At 43.3% G+C, this 19047-nt stretch overlaps 2 protein-coding genes and 1 long non-coding RNA gene across 4 annotated transcripts; 2 read left to right on the forward strand and 1 right to left on the reverse strand.

The window, feature by feature from the left end:
* Positions 1 to 5868: 5868 nt before the first annotated feature.
* LOC127534791 (betaine--homocysteine S-methyltransferase 1-like) lies at positions 5869 to 8444 on the forward strand. The gene is made up of 8 exons (XM_051950920.1): positions 5869 to 6033; positions 6518 to 6650; positions 6765 to 6877; positions 6957 to 7148; positions 7236 to 7383; positions 7482 to 7664; positions 7761 to 7989; positions 8071 to 8444. The coding sequence occupies exons 1-8, from the start codon at positions 6016 to 6018 to the stop codon at positions 8258 to 8260; spliced, it is 1206 nt and encodes a 401-aa protein (XP_051806880.1). The 5' UTR covers positions 5869 to 6015; the 3' UTR covers positions 8261 to 8444.
* On the reverse strand, positions 8097 to 12900 carry LOC127534792 (uncharacterized). The gene is made up of 2 exons (XR_007943235.1): positions 12750 to 12900; positions 8097 to 8176 (listed from the first exon to the last, which is right to left on the reverse strand). It is a non-coding gene; the product is annotated as an uncharacterized LOC127534792 (long non-coding RNA).
* LOC110949964 (betaine--homocysteine S-methyltransferase 1-like) lies at positions 10445 to 19020 on the forward strand. Of its 2 annotated transcripts, none has more exons than XM_051950922.1 (8): positions 10445 to 10606; positions 11091 to 11223; positions 11338 to 11450; positions 11530 to 11721; positions 11809 to 11956; positions 12055 to 12237; positions 12334 to 12562; positions 18681 to 19020. In XM_051950922.1, exons 1-8 carry the CDS (start codon positions 10589 to 10591, stop codon positions 18685 to 18687), a joined length of 1023 nt encoding a protein of 340 aa, XP_051806882.1. In that variant the 5' UTR covers positions 10445 to 10588; the 3' UTR covers positions 18688 to 19020. The 2 variants fall into 2 exon arrangements, with proteins under 2 accessions (XP_051806882.1, XP_051806881.1); XM_051950921.1 differs by lacking the exon at positions 18681 to 19020 and adding an exon at positions 12644 to 13017.
* Positions 19021 to 19047: the final 27 nt, after the last annotated feature.

Consider the following 19047-nt stretch of genomic DNA (forward strand, 5'->3'; position numbering starts at 1 on the left):
CAGAGACCTGGCATTTAGACAAAAAAAAAGATTAGAACGCAACATGTCCAATTTTGTTTTGGGGGGATTTCCCAGTAGTATATGGTTTGATGTTGGCAGTGAGGTCAGAAATAAAGACAGAAATAAAGTATGACATAGAGATGACACAAGACTTTGGACCGCTAAAACACAGCTAACAAGAACACAACAGATGAGGTAGGCCATGGTTTTAAAGACACAAAATGTCCTCATGTTTCTGCTGTTGCCTACACATTTTCACCATGATGAGTAATTCGATTTCTACAAAACAAAAACAACCATTTAATCTGCGTCTGAGTCATGAGTGTGGACGCAAATGCGCAAATGAAATTGTCTTATATGGTCATTTTTGAGGAGCTGCTCTTTAAATATTTAGACTCTTTGCTTATCCAAATTGAATTTATCTGAGAAAACCTTTTCTACACATCTCCAGAAAATGAATCAACCTGCAGACACAAGGAATGAACTTAAACACTGCAGCTTCTCCTCACACATTCACACATGGCTTTCAGACTTAACTAGCATCAGCGGCGTTTCACTACTGTTTGCTTTCCCAGAATAAACACCAGACTTGGTTGCAGGTGACTTCATGAACTGTGTTTGGACGACACATCTGTGGTTGCTAACAAACAAAAGGGAAACAACACAAACCAACTAAGTCAATGTGAAGAGGGCAAATCCTCAGCAAGGCTTTTCATTAGGCTTCAGCTGTTTGTTCCATGTGATTTAAAAAATTAATGCCACAGGATTGCATTGTTTTGTGATCTGGGATCTGCTTTTTATTGTTCCTTTATCCTCACACAAGATGTACAAATCCAGGAGTTTATCTCATCTAATATTTGCTGATTCATTCTGATGCTTTGACTTTTGGTGAACATTCAGTTTTCTGCAGAGTCATGCTACGAGATTTCACAGTGAGATTAAAAGGAGTAGTCAGAAGATAAGTTACTGTAAATCTTCCATAGAGTACATATTTACAGTGTCTCCTCACTAAGAGGCAATAAAAAGAAGAAGGTAATGAAAAGCCGTGCAGCTGCTTTATTACAGTGAACGGTTGGTTCAAACCAGGCGTCTCTTTACTGCGAGTGTCACAAAAGTTTATGGTCACCTGTTATGAAACAAGCACAAAGTCAATGTGCTGAAAACATGAATGATTTTTGGTTTCTTACAGCTGATTGTTGTCATAATCCATAAAGAAATTTGGAGGAAGATGACAAATTAAAACATATAGAACAAAAAGGAAATGCACTGTTCATGTATTTTTAATTTAGTGAGTGCACAAATTCACAAGTTTGGCCCATAAAGACGAGGAAACAGGATAAAAACAGTTTCCTATCCAGGCCTTTAAGCTTTGTTTTTACCTGTTAATGCCTGAAGTTGAGCATAAAACTCATATTAAAGTCCTTTTTCACCATTATCCATCTCCAAGTGTCTGGAGAACAGCTTCAGTGATGGGGTAAATACCAGTCCAAAATGTCCATTGCAATTCCAGCTGCAAAGAAATTAAAGTTCCACTTTGGTCATTGGTTAAACCACTAAAAACTCAATCTGTGTATCAAAATTACATATTAAAAACAAAATAATCCCTTCCTGTCTCAAAATAGCTTAGCTGTGACCCCACAGTATGGCATGCTTTAGAACATGTAGATCTAGTATGAGGATCTTGTGTCTATCTCCCCCATCTATCTCCCCCCCCATCCATCACAGCCACCTGCTGCTCAAGAACACCAGCTCATCTACAACTCAGACACAGCAACACAATGTCAAGTTGTCATATTGGAGTGATGTAGTCACACATGTTGGAACCAGAAACCAGTTCTCAAAAGAATAATGATACAGAAAGTCCCAGCCCGCAAGTTGACAACATTGGTTTCTTAGGTTTGGTAAGAAACTCCAGATGTCTGAATCCATGTTTTTGAGACCGTCATTGGTAAACTGTATTTAAAGACGGAAATCCACTGCAATGGTGTAGCCGGCCTATCTCGCTCATGATCCATGATTCCAGCATGTATAAAGCACCATATGGGCAAGTTACCAATCAGAATCTGTTTTTTTTTTATTACAGTGAACCCAAACCAAACCAATAATGGTCTTTAAAATATCAGTCACATCTTTCTAATATTGATTAAACTATTGCAATGTTTTTCAGGTTCAGGATTCTTGATTGTATGGAGGAGAAAACAGCAGCTGCTCTCATTGAAGAAAGTGTGCTATCTCTGGTGTCTTAAAGTAGTATTACGCTGTATTATTGCTGCCACCCTTTGTGACCCGACATAATTTCTCAAGACATTTCTCACAAAAACGTGAGCAACAGAAGAAGAAAAAAGATAAGAAGCAAGCCTTCAAAGACCACAGTGGGCTGATCAGATCACAGAATGGCCTTCCTCTCTTTCACTCCCTCAATGTCTCTCTCCCCATCTGTCTTTTCTGTGGCCTACAAATCCACAAAGAATGGATGGTTTCAGCAGAATGTCTTCTTCAGCCTGAGTCGTGATTGGACCAGAGGAAGGGGTGGAGGTAAACCAGGGGGCTGCAGTGGCACAGGGAGTCCCTCTTTAGTAGGAGACCAGAGAGTGAAGCAACACAGAAAACAGAAAATGAGTGAAGGTTATAGGAAGAGAGGATCTCAAGAGGCTCTGACACACAACATTTTGACTTTTCTGGCTTAGTCTTCACTGCATCCAGGGTACAAGGAATTTCTACAAGTTGTGTAAACACAGCCAGACAGCAAGAAACATGAATATGGATTGACATGGCAGCATTTACAGCATAACACCGTTATATTTCTGTTGCCACTTGGACAAAACAGCACGTGACATGTCCGAAACTTTATCAGCTTTTTAGGAGTCAATAGTTAACCACAACTTTATCAGTGCCAGCCCAGGTCAGTCACTTTACAAATGTGTATCCCCACAGTAAGCTTGCAAACATGCAATTTTGTGCACCCCCTTCCACCACTCATGCCTCAAACCTGGACTTTTTCCCAGCCAGCCTCGCTTCCAGTTCTCAACCCTTAAAACCACTCCAGCTCCAGCCCACTGTGAAGAGTCCCCCCCCCCCCCCAAAGTCGGCCATAAGTCAGTGGTCCTTGTCTTTTCAGCCTTTGGTCACTGAAATTGCACGGACAAGCTTAATTCTAGCCACAACCTGCGGAAACTAGTTGTGGCTACGAGAGCAAAATGTCACTCGATACAGCTACTGGTCAATGTCTGTCACTCCAGCTGGAATAGCTGGAATAACTCAGAGGGAACTGGATATAGTAGATATACACTTTTGAAATAGATTTCATAGAGGAAGGTGTAACTTCCCAAGGCCCTACATGTAAAGCTTGATGCAGTTTTAGTGACAAGAAAAGGACAAAAAAAAAAAAGGAAGACAAAAGAAGAGGTCACAAACTGAGTTAATGAAGGAAAAGAGGGGAGAAGAAAAAGAAGAAAAAGGTGTAAATCATGTATGCAAAAAAGCTCTTCATTTAAGAAAATCTAATTATCATTCGAACCATCTCTAGTCCCTTGACTATGTGTTCCACAAGTCATCAGGCCAGTCAACATGATGTAATGGGTGGTGGGCAGCAGTGCTCAGGTTGGTGCATTTAGAGCTCTTTACAGGACAGGCCTATGGTTCAGTCTGCACTTGGAGTCGAGATCTGCTGCCTGAATCAGCAACTTTGTGACACTCGACACTTTTGAGCTATTTCTGCTCTTACACACATGCACACACTCACAAACACTCGCTGAAAGCGCCCGAGGGAAGGAGTTTAGCTGGTTCCTTGTGGTGTCGCCTTTTACAAGTGAAATTACCACGTCTTATAGTAAACACACCACTCCTTTCTGAATACTGCAAAAGAATAGTGAGTTGGCTGTGAGGAGAACGTGTTTTCTGTCTGACTGGGTGGTATAAATACATACATACCAACATTCTCTTTGTGTGTTTTGGGGTGTTTGGTAACAACTTGCACGTTCAAGATTACAGATTCCCAGTCTTTCTTATTTAAGGAATTCTTCAATTTAAGCCAAATCTATTCTTTGAAACCCGACTTGTATCATTTGTCACTTGTATCTGCGCAAAAAATGTTACCTTAAAAAGGACAGCACATTTGTATTGAATAAAGATTTGGATATGTAATATTTTTATGCAATACAGTAACGAGCCGAGGGAAATGTGATCTGATGAAATCCTGTGGTGAACTATAGATTGGAGGCGGTTTTCTGAACTTTGGCTCTGTTGATATACACAGTAGAAAGGCCTATCTCTAACATTCCCGCTGAAACTGGATAAACCCAGAGCTGGCAGAACTACACAGCGGCTCTCTGCTGAAGGTCACTATCTCCACATCTGTGTGTGTCTGTGTGCATATTTGGACACTTGTAATGTGTGCAGTGTGCAGTGTGTGGAAGAAATAAGGACAGCAAATGAAGACGATGGGATGAAGCTGCAGTGTTAATGATTCACATATAAAAAAGCAATGATCTACATGTAGCAGGGGTGTTAAGTCCAGAATAATACTGCTTTCTGTCAGACAATGCACACGGTCCACTGGAGCTCTGGTTTAAGTGTGTCAAGCAACTAACACATATTTTCATTAATGATTAACCTGTTGATTCTGCTTTTACCAAATGACTTTATCACATGACCTCATGAATAGCAGAAAAATAGTGTCCTACATTCTGAAGTGATAAATCTTATCAAATGTCTGGTGTTATCTTAACAAAAAAACTCGCAAAACATAATTTATTCTGATGTAGGGAAAGTTCAACGAATCAATGGAGCAGCTCCAATCTTTTGATTTTGGGGATTGTCGTCGGAAAAAATTACTTCAAGAATTAACTCATCATCATAATCTTTGCTAATGAATTAATGTAAATAAACAAAATGTTCAACTGGCTGCTTGTTGAAGCTTTGTATTTGATATGTATGTACCACAGCCTTTTTGCATAGCCCAAAGTGAAAAGTTTCACTAAAGTGAAAAAAAACAAATCTTTCCAATCTGTTGTAGATTTAAAAAAAATTGATCATAATCATGTAAAATCACACAAGGAAGCTTCAGGCAGTCACCACACATTACACTGGAGCATGAGCTGCAAACACTGTCAGTCGAGTCGGTATTTTGGATTAAGACTAAAAGGAATTCTTGCAGTTGGATGCAATACAAGCTCATTCCATGAGTAAAAAGCAGCTGGGCTTCTCTTTGAGGTTCTTGAGGCATTTAACCTCTTATCCAAGATTCTTCTTCAGCTCTGAAGTTCTCTTGGATGAGAGATGAAAGTGTCAAAGAATCTAGAAGAGAAGTCCAGTATCGTTTCACTGAACCTATTCAAATTATTCAATGAATCTAGACAGACAGTACAAACATTAGAGAGGGTTCCACTACGAGTGCAGTGCAAGTTTGGACTCACAAATACATCAATGTGGTTACATGTAATCAGGGTGATTGAGCAAGAGGACACAAACATCTGCAACAACTTTGCAGAAATCTTCTTTGCACACTGAAGGTAAACTGGCTAGAATCATGTCAAAAGCAGAACCATTGTCAGATAAACTGGAAGTTTGATAATGAAGATAATCAGGTGATGTACAAAGTCTGGTATGTTCTTATTACGTTACTTCACTGTGACCCACAACTTTCCAAAGAGCATTAAATGACAAAGCACAAAGGTCTGAGATTAAGCTAATGTTAAACAGGAAGTATTATCGGCAGGACTGTTATTATAATGATTACACAAGCACGTGTCATTTTTCTACAACAAACCTCTTTTTGTGTTACCTGAAATGACTGGTTTAACCGATGCCACACTTATTGATCTGTGTGACAGACTATGTTGCCAAATATCCAAACAGACATGTTCCAAATAAACATGAAATTTGCACCAATATTAAATCCTCCCATAGAGCACAGCAGTATAAAACGGGTGATGAACGTTTCTCAGCACTCTTCAGGCCAAAGAGGGGTTTGCTGTTACTAGTGCTTAGTGCTGCAACTGAAACAGAAAAGTAGAGATGGCACCGAATAAGAAGGTAAGGAATCTCTCTGCACACAGCACTGCGTGGACATTCTCCATCGCTACTCTGCAGAGATTTTGTAATCTTCAGCATCATGCAGCATAGCTGAAGGTCAGAGTTGTCCTCAAGGTGGATGGCCTGTGGTGGTGTAAAGAAAATTATGTCACTCCAGGATTTATTAGACATGTGCATGTTCATGTGTTTGTAAAACAGACAGATATTTAAAAAACAAATTTTATCTTCGGACTTTAGAACCAGTAGTACAGCTTCTCATGAAGTTGCTTACAGTTGCCATGGCACAAAGACATCTGTCCATTTCTCAACCACATTCCCTCTCTGTGCTCTCATATCTAACTGGAGTGCATTTTGTGTGTTTGTCTGTACTGGCCTCGTTCACTGTTAGTATTTCAAAGATATGAAATGAGCTATAACTTAAACACAGGCGTTTGATCGATTCAGCGTAGAGCTCAGGTTAAGTCTGTCCACTCTGCTCGCTCAGGGTATCATTGAACGCCTCAATGCTGGGGAGGTGGTGATTGGCGATGGAGGCTTTGTGTTCGCTCTGGAGAAGAGGGGATACGTGAAGGCCGGTCCATGGACTCCTGAGGTTACTGTCACTCACCCTGATGCCGGTAAAACAGACAGCACCCTCATATTGGATCCAAACCTTCACATAGTCCAGATGGAAGATGCATATACTTAAACTCACAGGGTATTACTTTTAACATGAAGAATGTTGTCTTCAGTGCGACAGCTGCACAGGGAGTTCCTGAGGGCTGGAGCTAATGTCATGCAGGCATATACATTCTACGCCAGTGATGACAAGCTGGAGAACAGGGGTCAGACACTGACAATCACTGTGAGTATCCAGATAGGACACTTTATAGTCACCGTCCTTCCAGTTGTGTATCATCAACAAATCCACTGCATTCTTCCAGGGAACACAAATCAATGAGGCAGCCTGTGATCTGGCAAAGCAAGTAGCCAGCGAAGGAGATGCTCTGGCTGCTGCTGGAGTTTGTCAGACTCCATCCTACCTGAGCTGCAAGAGTGAGGCAGATGTCAAGGCCATCTTCAAGAAACAGCTGGATGTGTTCATGAAGAGGAATGTGGACTTCCTGATTGCTGAGGTGAATTTACATCATATTTAACTTAAAAAAGTGAACAAATCCGCTCAAACTGTGTCAACCTGAAATATGATTGTGTCTATTATGCAGTACTTTGAGCATGTTGAGGAGGCCGTCTGGGCTGTGGAGGTGCTGAAGACCAGCGGGAAACCTGTAGCTGCTTCTATGTGCATCGGACCGGAGGGAGATATGCATGGTGTTCCTGCTGGAGAGTGTGCCGTCAGGCTGGTGAAGGCCGGTAAACATTTCATTTATGTTGCATGATCTCACACTTCTTCCCTTGAGAGCCATCTGTGTTTTCAGGCACAACAAGAATCTGTTCTTAATACTCTCCAGGTGCCCAGATTGTGGGAGTCAATTGCCACTTTGACCCCATGACCTCCGTGAAAGCTGTGAAGCTGATGAAGGAGGGAGTGGAGAAGGCCGGGCTGAAGGCTCACTTCATGGTGCAGCCTCTGGCATATCACGTTCCCGAGTCCACCTACCTTGGATTCACCGAACTGCCAGAATTTCCCTTCGGTAATATAAACTCCCTGCGCGTGAAGGAAATACTAAAAAAAACACAGACACTCATGCTGCTTCTCACATTTGTCCTTTGTTTCCTTCCCCTCTAAGCCCTGGAGCCCAGGATGGTGACCCGCTGGGATGTGCACAAGTACGCCAGAGAGGCCTACAAAGCTGGCATCCGCTATATTGGTGGCTGCTGTGGCTTCGAGCCTTATCACATCAGAGCTGTGGCCGAGGAGCTGGCTGCTGAGAGAGGCATCATTCCCCCTGCATCAGAGAAACATGGAACGTGGGGTGCTGGTCTGGAGATGCACACCAAGCCTTGGGTCAGAGCCAGGTAAAGCAACTGAAAATAGACAATACGCTGCAACAAACAAATTCCAGCATAAATAGTCTGTTTCTTTCAAATCTCCTTTAGATCTCGTCGTGAGTACTGGGAGAACCTCTTGCCCGCCTCTGGTCGCCCCAAGTGTGCGTCACTGTCCACACCTGAGTCTTGGGGTGTCACTAAAGGCCACGCTGACCTGCTGCAGCACAAAGAGGCCACCACCACCCAGGAAATGAAGCATGCACTGGAGATGCAGAAGAAGACCAAATCCACCACATGAGCAAGACAGAGCAAGAGAACCAGTGCACCTCTTCCCTTCTGTCAAAAAGAAAGGGATAAGAGGGAAGAAGTGAAGTCTTTCTCGGTTCAGTCTGGAGATAAAAAGCACTTATAACAGCGATGCTCCAACCGTGGAGTGTCACAATGTAAACCCTAACAACAATAAACCTGAGTTGTCAACTAAATTTTGCAGTTTTGTGTTGTCAGTGTGGAACGAGTGCTTCAAAAATTATAAATATTCATATTTACAGTGTCTCATCACTAAGAGGCAATAAAAAGAAGAAGGTAATGAAAAGCCGCACAGCTGCTTTACTACAGTGAACAGTTGGTTCAAACCAGGCTTCTCTTTACTGTGAGTGTCACAAAGTTTATGGTCCCCTGCTGTAAAACAGGCACAAAGCCAATGTACTGAAAACATTAATGCTTTCTGGTTTCTTACAGCTGATTGTTATCGTAGTCCAAAGAGAAATTTATAGGAGGGTGATAAATTAAAACATATAGAACAAAAAGGAGCCGTTTATGCACTTTTAATTTAGTTTGTGCACAAATTCACAAGTTTGGCCCTTAAAGAAGAAGAAAAAGGATAAAACAGCTGCCTATCCAGGCCTTTAAACTTTCATTTTACCAGTTAATGCCCGATGTTGTGCATAAAACTCAAATGAAAGTACCTTTTCACTTATCTGCATTGAGAAACATCCACTATATATGATATTGCTGACATATTTTGGATGCCAGCTCCTCACAGAATCTGTGCTCTGTGTGAATTCCTACCAAAATCAAGGACGGGAAGTGACAAAAAGTGACTTGTTAAGTGTCTGGAGAACAGCTTCAGTGACGGGATGAATATCTGTTTTACCAAAAAAAAATTCCCACATTCAATGTCTTCGTGATGGAATAAGGAATGCTCACACCCCAGTCCAAAATGTCCCATAGTAATTTCAACTGCAAAGACATGAAAGTTCCTGTTTGGTCACTGGTTAAACCACTAAAAATCAATCTGTGTATCAAAATTACATATTAAAACAAAATAACCCCTCCTGTCTCAGAATAGCTTAGCTGTATCTCCACACCATGGCATGCTTTAGAAAATGTAGCTCAATGAAGATCTTGTATCTATCTCCACCCACTGATCACAGCTGCTCAAGAACACCAGCTCACCTACAACTTGCCTCAAACGCAGCAAAACTGTTCTGCGCTACACAATGGAAAGTTGTAATATTTGAGTGATGCAGTCACGCATGTTGGAACCAGAAACCAGTTCTCTAAAAGAACAATGATACAGAAAGTTCCAGCCCGCAAGTTGACAACATTTTCAAAATTTCGGCCATAATCGTGTAAAATCACACAAAGAGGCTTCAGGCAGTCACCCCGCATTGCACTGGATCTTGAGCTGCAAACATTGTCTGTCTAGTCGGTATTTTGGATCAAGAATAACAGGAATTCGTGCAGCTGGATGCAATAAAAGCTCACCCAATCAGTAAAAAGCATCTGCGGGTCTCTTTAAGAATTTTGAGACATTTAACTTCTTATCCAAGATTCTTCTTCAGCTCTGAAGTTCTCTTGGATGGGAGGTGAAAGTGTCAAAGAACCTAAAAGAGAAGTCCAGTAGCATTTCACTGAAACTCCTCAGATTACATGACCTCAATGAATCTACACAGACAGTGCAAACATTACAGAAGGTTCCACCATGAGGACAGTGCAAGTTTGTCATATTTCATGGACTCACAAGTACACAAACATGTTTAGATGTAATCAGGGTGATTGAGCAAGAGGACACAAACATCTATAACAGCTCTGGAGGAATCATCTTTGCACACTAAAGGTAAACTGGCTAGAATCATGTCAAAAGCAGAACCATTGTCAGATAAACTTGAAGTTTGATAATGAAGATAATCAGGTGATGTACAAAGTCTGGTATGTTCTTATTACATGTCACTTCACTGTGACCCACAACTTTCCAAAGAGCATTAAATGACAAAGCACAAACGCCTGAGATCAAGCTAATGTTAAACAGGAAGTAGTATTGGCAGGACTGTTATTATAATGATTACACAAGCACGTGTCATTTTTCTACAACAAACCTCTTTTTGTGTTACCTGAAATGACTGGTTTAACCGATGCCACACTTATTGATCTGTGTGACAGACTATGTTGCCAAATATCCAAACAGACATGTAGCAGATAAACATGGAATTGGGACCAATATTAAATCCTCCCATAGAGCACAGCAGTATAAAACGGGTGATGAACGTCTCTCAGCACTCTTCAGGCCAAAGAGGGGTTTGCTGTTACTAGTGCTTAGTGCTGCAACTGAAACAGAAAAGTAGAGATGGCACCTAATAAGAAGGTAAGGAATCTCTCTGCACACAGCACTGCGTGGACATTCTCCATCGCTACTCTGCAGAGATTTTGTAATCTTCAGCATCATGCAGCATAACTGAAGGTCAGAGTTGTCCTCATGGTGGATGGCCTTTGGTGGTGTAAAGAAAATTATGTCACTCCAGGATTTATTAGACATGTGCATGTTCATGTGTTTGTAAAACAGACAGATATTTAAAAAATAAATTTTATCTTCGGACTTTAGAACCAGTAGTACAGCTTCTCATGAAGTTGCTTACAGTTGCCATGGCACAAAGACATCTGTCCATTTCTCAACCACATTCCCTCTCTGTGCTCTCATATCTAACTGGAGTGCATTTTGTGTGTTTGTCTGTACTGGCCTCGTTCACTGTTAGTATTTCAAAGATATGAAATGAGCTATAACATAAACACAGGCGTTTGATCGATTCAGCGTAGAGCTCAGGTTAAGTCTGTCCACTCTGCTCGCTCAGGGTATCATTGAACGCCTCAATGCTGGGGAGGTGGTGATTGGCGATGGAGGCTTTGTGTTCGCTCTGGAGAAGAGGGGATATGTGAAGGCCGGTCCATGGACTCCTGAGGTTACTGTCACTCACCCTGATGCCGGTAAAACAGACAGCACCCTCATATTGGATCCAAACCTTCACATAGTCCAGATGGAAGATGCATACACTTAAACTCACAGGGTATTACTTTTAACATGAAGAATGTTGTCTTCAGTGCGACAGCTGCACAGGGAGTTCCTGAGGGCTGGAGCTAATGTCATGCAGGCATATACATTCTACGCCAGTGATGACAAGCTGGAGAACAGGGGTCAGACACTGACAATCACTGTGAGTATCCAGATAGGACACTTTATAGTCACCGTCCTTCCAGTTGTGTATCATCAACAAATCCACTGCATTCTTCCAGGGAACACAAATCAATGAGGCAGCCTGTGATCTGGCAAAGCAAGTAGCCAGCGAAGGAGATGCTCTGGCTGCTGCTGGAGTTTGTCAGACTCCATCCTACCTGAGCTGCAAGAGTGAGGCAGATGTCAAGGCCATCTTCAAGAAACAGCTGGATGTGTTCATGAAGAGGAATGTGGACTTCCTGATTGTTGAGGTGAATTTACATCATAATTAACTTAAAAAAGTGAACAAATCCGCTCAAACTGTGTCAACCTGAAATATGATTGTGTCTATTATGCAGTACTTTGAGCATGTTGAGGAGGCCGTCTGGGCTGTGGAGGTGCTGAAGACCAGCGGGAAACCTGTAGCTGCTTCTATGTGCATCGGACCGGAGGGAGATATGCATGGTGTTCCTGTTGGAGAGTGCGCCGTCAGGCTGGTGAAGGCTGGTAAACATTTCATTTATGCTGCATGATCTCACACTTCTTCCCTTGAGAGCCATCTGTGTTTTCAGGCACAACAAGAATCTGTTCTTAATACTCTCCAGGTGCCCAGATTGTGGGAGTCAATTGCCACTTTGACCCCATGACCTCCGTGAAAGCTGTGAAGCTGATGAAGGAGGGAGTGGAGAAGGCCGGGCTGAAGGCTCACTTCATGGTGCAGCCTCTGGCATATCACGTTCCCGACTCCACCTACCTTGGATACACCGAACTGCCAGAATTTCCCTTCGGTAATATAAACTCCCTGCGCGTGAAGGAAATACTAAAAAAAACACAGACACTCATGCTGCTTCTCACATTTGTCCTTTGTTTCCTTCCCCTCTAAGCCCTGGAGCCCAGGACGGTGACCCGCTGGGATGTGCACAAGTACGCCAGAGAGGCCTACAAAGCTGGCATCCGCTATATTGGTGGCTGCTGTGGCTTCGAGCCTTATCACATCAGAGCTGTGGCCGAGGAGCTGGCTGCTGAGAGAGGCATCATTCCCCCTGCATCAGAGAAACATGGAACGTGGGGTGCTGGTCTGGAGATGCACACCAAGCCTTGGGTCAGAGCCAGGTAAAGCATCTGAAAATAGACAATACGCTGCAAAAAACAAATTCCAGCATAAATAGTCTGTTTCTTTCAAATCTCCTTTAGGTCTCGTCGTGAGTACTGGGAGAACCTCTTGCCCGCCTCTGGTCGCCCCAAGTGTGCGTCACTGTCCACACCTGAGTCTTGGGGTGTCACTAAAGGCCATGCTGACCTGCTGCAGCACAAAGAGGCCACCACCACCCAGGAAATGAAGCATGCACTGGAGATGCAGAAGAAGGCCAAATCCACCACATGAGCAAGACAGAGCAAGAGAACCAGTGCACCTCTTCCCTTCTGTCAACAAGAAAGGGGCAAGGGGGAAGAAGTGAAGTCTTTCTCGGTTCAGTCTGGAGATAAGAAGCACTTGTAACAGCGATGCTCCAACCGTGGAGTGTCACAATGTAATCCCTAACAACAATAAACCTGAGTTGTCAACTAAATTTTGCAGTTTTGTGTTGTCAGTGTGGAATGAATACTTCAAAATTATAAACATTCATATTTACAGTGTCTCATCACTAAGAGGCAATAAAAAGAAGAAGATAATGAAAAGCCGCACAGCTGCTTTACTACAGTGAACAGTTGGTTCAAACCAGGCTTCTCTTTACTGTTAGTGTCACAAAGTTTATGGTCCCCTGCTGTAAAACAAGCACAAAGCCAATGTACTGAAAACATTTCATTTTTGGTTTCTTACAGGTCATTGTTATCGTAATCATCGAAGGATGGGTTGTACCAAACTAGGGTACACAATGTGTTTCACTTTAAATGGACCCACGAATCGTGGTGCCAACTTCCAAGACTTTGTCCGGAGCAGGAGGTCCTTGGCTCGAAGACCAACCTTTTGGCCGAGCCGGGTCGGGTGTTCAATGTCGGTTGGCCTGTGCCATCAAGCTGTCCAAGGCCTTCCTCCAAGTTCCCTCACATCTCTTAAAGGGGAATTTCGGGTTTTTTCAACATGGGGTCTGTTTCCATATGTAATTTCATACATGTGAGTGATGGAGAAATGAATTTTCGACATAGCTCCAGTATTTAGCCAGGCAGGCAGCTTAGCAGCTCAGCTAGCAGCTCAGCTAGCAAAAAGTATGGGGCAGGGCAGCTCGCCCCCCCCCCCCCCGCGTCAAAGTCCGCCCTAACGTGCTTTTGCCCCACACTGACCGGCTCAGATAGTCTCAATGAGTGTCCCACAACATACTAGAGATGAGAAGTGAACGAAAACCTCCACATTACCTGGCGATCGCTCTTTGTTGTGGTCTGTATCCAAATCTCAGGATGCTCGAAACCAAATCTCGTTCCGAAATCGCGCGATAGCTCGCGCCAAAACCGGTGCTTTGGCGTGAGCTCTCGCGCGATTTCGCGAGCTCTCGCGTGATTTCGGAACGAGATTTGCTTTCTCGCGTCCTGAGATTTGGAACAACCGAAGTTCCCCTTTAATCACGACGGATACCTCAAGCCAATGTTGCCATTCCTCCAGTATCATCTTGATGGCAAGCAACTCCCAATTACCCACATCGTAGTTGGGTTCAGCTGGAGAGAGACGTCGTGAGAAGAAGGCACAGGGATGTCGCTTCTGGTCCTTCGGGGATCGCTGGGAGAATATGGCTCCAACTTCAGTATCTGAGGCGTCCACGTCCATGACAAACTGTAACTGAGGATCTGGCTGTGTAAGTATAGGGGCAGAAACAAAGCAGTGTTTGAGCACTGAAAAAGCATGCTCAGCTTCAGGGGACCATAGAAAGGCCTTGGTAGTTGAAGGTGAGGGCAGTGAGGGGTGCAGCAACTTTACTGTAGTCATGAATGAAGTGGTGGTAGAAGTTCATGAAGCCCAGGATCCATTGTAATTGCCTCCTATTGTCCAGTGTGGGCCAGCCTTGAACCGCCGAGAGCTTCCCTGGATCCATCTTCACCTCCCCTGGCAAGATGACATACCCCAAGAAGGACACCGCAGATGCATGAAACTCACATTTGTCTCCTTTCACAAACAGCTGTTTTTCAGGAGCCTTTCCAGGATTTGATGGACGTGACTGAGTAAATGTGAGTAGATGAGGATATTGTCTAGATTTACGAAGACAAATCAGTTGATCATGTCCCTCAGCACGTCATTAATAAAGTTTTGGAACACAGCAGGTGCATTTGTGAGGCCGAGGTATTCAAAGTGCTCCAAAGAGCTGTTGAAGGCAGTCTTTCATTCATCACCTTTGAGAATACAGATGAGGTGGTATGCATTCCTGAGATCGAGTTTAGAAAAGTTGTTGGCTCCATGCAGGGGGTAATGAGAATCAAGTGGTAGGTGTTCTTGATAGTTATGCCGTTCAGGCCACAGAAGTCAATACAAGGCCGCCTTGTTGACGAAGAAGACACTCGCCCCCACAGGCACCAAGAAGGGACAGATGATTCTGGCTGTCAGGGAGTCACGGATGTACGTTTCCATAGCAACTTGCTCTGGTTTGGATAGATTTTAGAGGTGATTGGTTGGGGGTGTGGAACCAGGGAGAAGCTTAATAGTACAGTCGTAAGGATGATGAGGAGGCAGAAACAGGGCACAGGATTTTCTTTTTTTTTGTCTGCATTTGTTCTCATTGTTTAACTCCACAGAAGGGGTGTCAACATTTTATGAGATTAATGCATATTTTAGTCTTGCAGCAAAATATTTTAATATTTAGTGAGGATTTTCTGAATATTGACGCTCGGTCATGATACTGAGAGGGTACAGAGTTCAGCTTAGTGTTTTCTGGAGACAGAAGGGGATGAACCTGCAGGGTGAGGGCTAACTGGAGGCAGAGCTGGTGACATGTGGGGCACAAGGAGATGGTCTCCCATGATGCCAGTCCAAGTGAGGATTATGTTGGTGTAGCCACGGGTGGGCCAGAACTAATGGGGGATCAGAACAGTTGATGGCACAGAAGGATATCTTCTCTTGGTGGTTGCCAGCTGTAATCAGGTCTACAGGAACTGTTCTCTAGGGATTCCGAGCTGAAGAGCAAGGTCACTGTCTAGGAGACATTCTTCAGAGTCAATTAGAGGGTGGACCGGTAGGGATTTGGACCTCCAGCAGAGTGGCAGCTAGTTTTAGGCGATATGGTAAGGTAGTCGAGGTCCGGCTCACCAGGAACTCCCCTGACATGGGTGACGAGGGCAGACTGAAGTGTCCGTGTTGCCCACAGTAGAGGCAGAGTCTAGCCTCTCTCCAGTGTTGTCTCTCCTTGGGGGTCAACTGGACACGGCCTAGTTGCAGAGCTCTGATTCCCGAGTTGACAGACTATGTTGCCAAATATCCAAACAGACATGATGTAAATAAACATGGAATTGGCACCAATATTAAATCCTCCCATAGCAACACAGCAGTATAAAATGGGTGATGAACGTCTCTCAGTACTTCAGGCCAAAGAGGGGTTTGCTGTTACTAGTGCTTAGTGCTGCAAATGAAACAGAATAGTAGAGATAGCACCTATTAAGAAGGCAAGGAATCTCTCTGCACACAACACTGCGTGGACATTCGTCATCGTTGGATCTGCAGAGATTTTTTAATCTTCAGCATCATGCAGCATAGCTGAAGGTCAGAGTTGTCCTCATGGTGGATGGCCTGTGGTGGTGTAAGCAAAATTATGTCAGTGCAGGATTTATTGGATGTGCGCACGTTCATGCGGTTTGTGAAATAGCCAGACTGATGTTAAGAAATCCCTTTTATCTTCACACCTTTGAACCTGAAGTACAGCTTCTCGTGAAATTGCTTACAGTTACCATTGCACAAATAGATCCCAGTCCATTTCTCAATCACATTACCTCTCTGTGCTCTCATATCTAACCTGAGTGCAAAGAGGCCACCACCACCCAGGAAATGAAGCACACATTTGAGATGCAGAAGAAGGCCAATTTCACCACATGAGCAAGACAAAGCAAGAGAACCAGTGCACCTCTTCCCTTCTGTCAACAGTGTTCCTGCTGGGTGATATGGAAAAAAACATATATCACGATATGGATTATTTTATATCACGATAACGATATATATCACGATATACCACAATACCCCAAGTTTTTCATGGATGTTCTTTAGGTGATAGAAGTTTGTTGTGTTGGCATCGGGCACGGGAATAGTCTTGCAGCATAGTTTGCATATGGCCGTCTTCTGCTCCGTGTCGGGCCTCTTGAACCCAAAATGTAACCACATGTAATCACAGACGTGCCCCCTCTTTTCAGTAAAAGTGCTTCTACTTGGGCTGCCTGTGTAGCTGTCTGTATCTGTTGCGACTTCGGGCATGACTCTTCAACCTGTTGCGCATCCATCGTTCAGCACTCATGAGTTAAGTAACGTAAAGCATGTCGCAAACCAGCGTGAGAATCAAAGAATGTAAAGCAGTGTCATGTTGCAAAACCACAAGACAGAGTTTCTTTGCGAAAAACCTCTTTTTATTCTTCCTTATTTTCATTTATATAAACTTAGAGTATGCATAGTGACAAGAAAACACTAATACAATCGTTGTAGGCTATTTAATGATATATTTGCTGTAATAATTGCTAAAATTAGATTAGAAACGACAGAAACAGTTGAAGAGAAATGGCACGATAGACACTTTTCTATCGTTCCCACGATATGTATGTCATATCGCCCAGCACTATACGGTGTTCCCACTGCAGAGTGTGCCATCAGGCTGGTGAAGTCTGGTAAACATTTAATTTACGCTTCATGATCTCACACTTCTTCTCCTGAGAGCCATCTGTGTTTTCAGGCACAACAAGAATCTGTTCTTAATACTTTCCAGGTGCCCAGGTTGTGGGAATCAACTGCCACTTTAACCCCATGACCAACGTGAAGGCTGTGAAGCTGATGAAGGAGGGAGTGGAGAAGGCCAGGCTGAAGGCTCACTACATGCTGGCATACCACGTTCCCGACTCCACCTATCAAGGATTCACAGAACTGCCAGAATTCCCCTTTGGTAATTTAAACTCCCTGCATGTGTAGCCAGTCTGGCCCAACTCTCTGACCTTCTATCTGCATTGTAGGAATAACAGAAGACCACGTAGTTGCAGCCAACCAATTTATTTTCTAGTAAAAATAAAATGCATTTTGGATACAGCAACGATGCTGTCTCTTGCTAGCCGCTCTACTCCCAACGGGATCATGGGCCGTCTCGTTAAAGTATATACACAATATACATAAACATTAAGACAGAATTATGAAAACGATTGAATATACATAAAAGACAAAAAAGGAGAGGGAGCTCACATACCTAATAAAAATAAAGTGCGTGTCAGATACAGCAACGATGTGGCCTCAGGCTAGCTGCTCTGAAAAGGAGGTAAAAAAAAAGTTCTTACTACACCGCTGTACCCGACGAAGCATAACTATATAAAACTCAGACAATCGACAAAAATATGTAGAAATGATAAAGCAGATTTTAAGCCACATTCTAATGTTTTTTTCTGTATCGGAACCTACGGAAAGCACTCTCTGTTTACTCACCAACTCCGAAGGGGATCACAAGTGTCTGAGGAAACGGAGCAGAACAGAGAGGAAATGATGTAAAAAGGGCCAAGGTCAAGGAAAAATCGCAAGAATAAAAGTCACAATGTCAAAATAAAATAAAGCTCCCCCAAAAATAATTGATACCCAAACATAATTAAGAATAATAAGAAGAAAAAGAATAGAAAATTAACTAACAATGCAAACAAAAACAAGGGGAGATTATGGATGAAATTAATGGTTGGTCTAACACACCTGTTACACATGTCAAACAAACACTAAAAAACACAAACACTCATGCTGCTTCTCACATTTGTCCTTTGTTTCCTTCCCCTCTAAGCCCTGGAGCCCAGGACCGTGACCCGCTGAGACGTGCACAGAGAGGCCTACAAAGCTGGCAGCCGCTATATTGGTGGCTGCTGTGGCTTTGAGCCTTATCACATCAGAGCTGTGGCCGAGGAGCTGGCTGCTGAGAGAGGCATCATTCCCCCTGCATCAGAGAAACATGGAACGTGGTGTGCTGGTCTGGAGATGCACACCAAGCCTTGGGTCAGAGCCAGGTAAAGCATCTGAAAATAGACAATACGCTGCAACAAACACAAATTCCGGAATAAATAACCTGTATTTTTTTTAAAAAATCTCCTTTAGGTCGTGAGTACTGGGAGAACCTCTTGCATGCCTCTGGTCTGAGTCTTGGGGTGTCACTAAGGGCCATGCTGACCTGCTGCAGCACAAAGAGGTCACCACTACCCAGGAAATGAAGCACGCACTGGAGATGCAAAGAAGGCCAAGTCTTCCACATAAGCAAGACAGAGCAAGAGAACCAGTCCATGTCTTCCCTTATGTCAACAAGAAAAGAGCAAGGGGGAAGAAGTGAAGTCTTTCCCGGTTCAGTCTGGAGATAAAAAGCACTTTTAACAGCGATGCTCCAACCGTGGAGTGTCACAATGTAAACCCTAACAACAATAAACCTGAGTTGTCAACTAAATTTTGCAGTTTTGTGTTGTCAGTGTGG

Source organism: Acanthochromis polyacanthus, chromosome 7, assembly GCF_021347895.1.
Source record: "Acanthochromis polyacanthus isolate Apoly-LR-REF ecotype Palm Island chromosome 7, KAUST_Apoly_ChrSc, whole genome shotgun sequence".
NCBI classification, from domain to species: domain Eukaryota; kingdom Metazoa; phylum Chordata; class Actinopteri; family Pomacentridae; genus Acanthochromis; species Acanthochromis polyacanthus.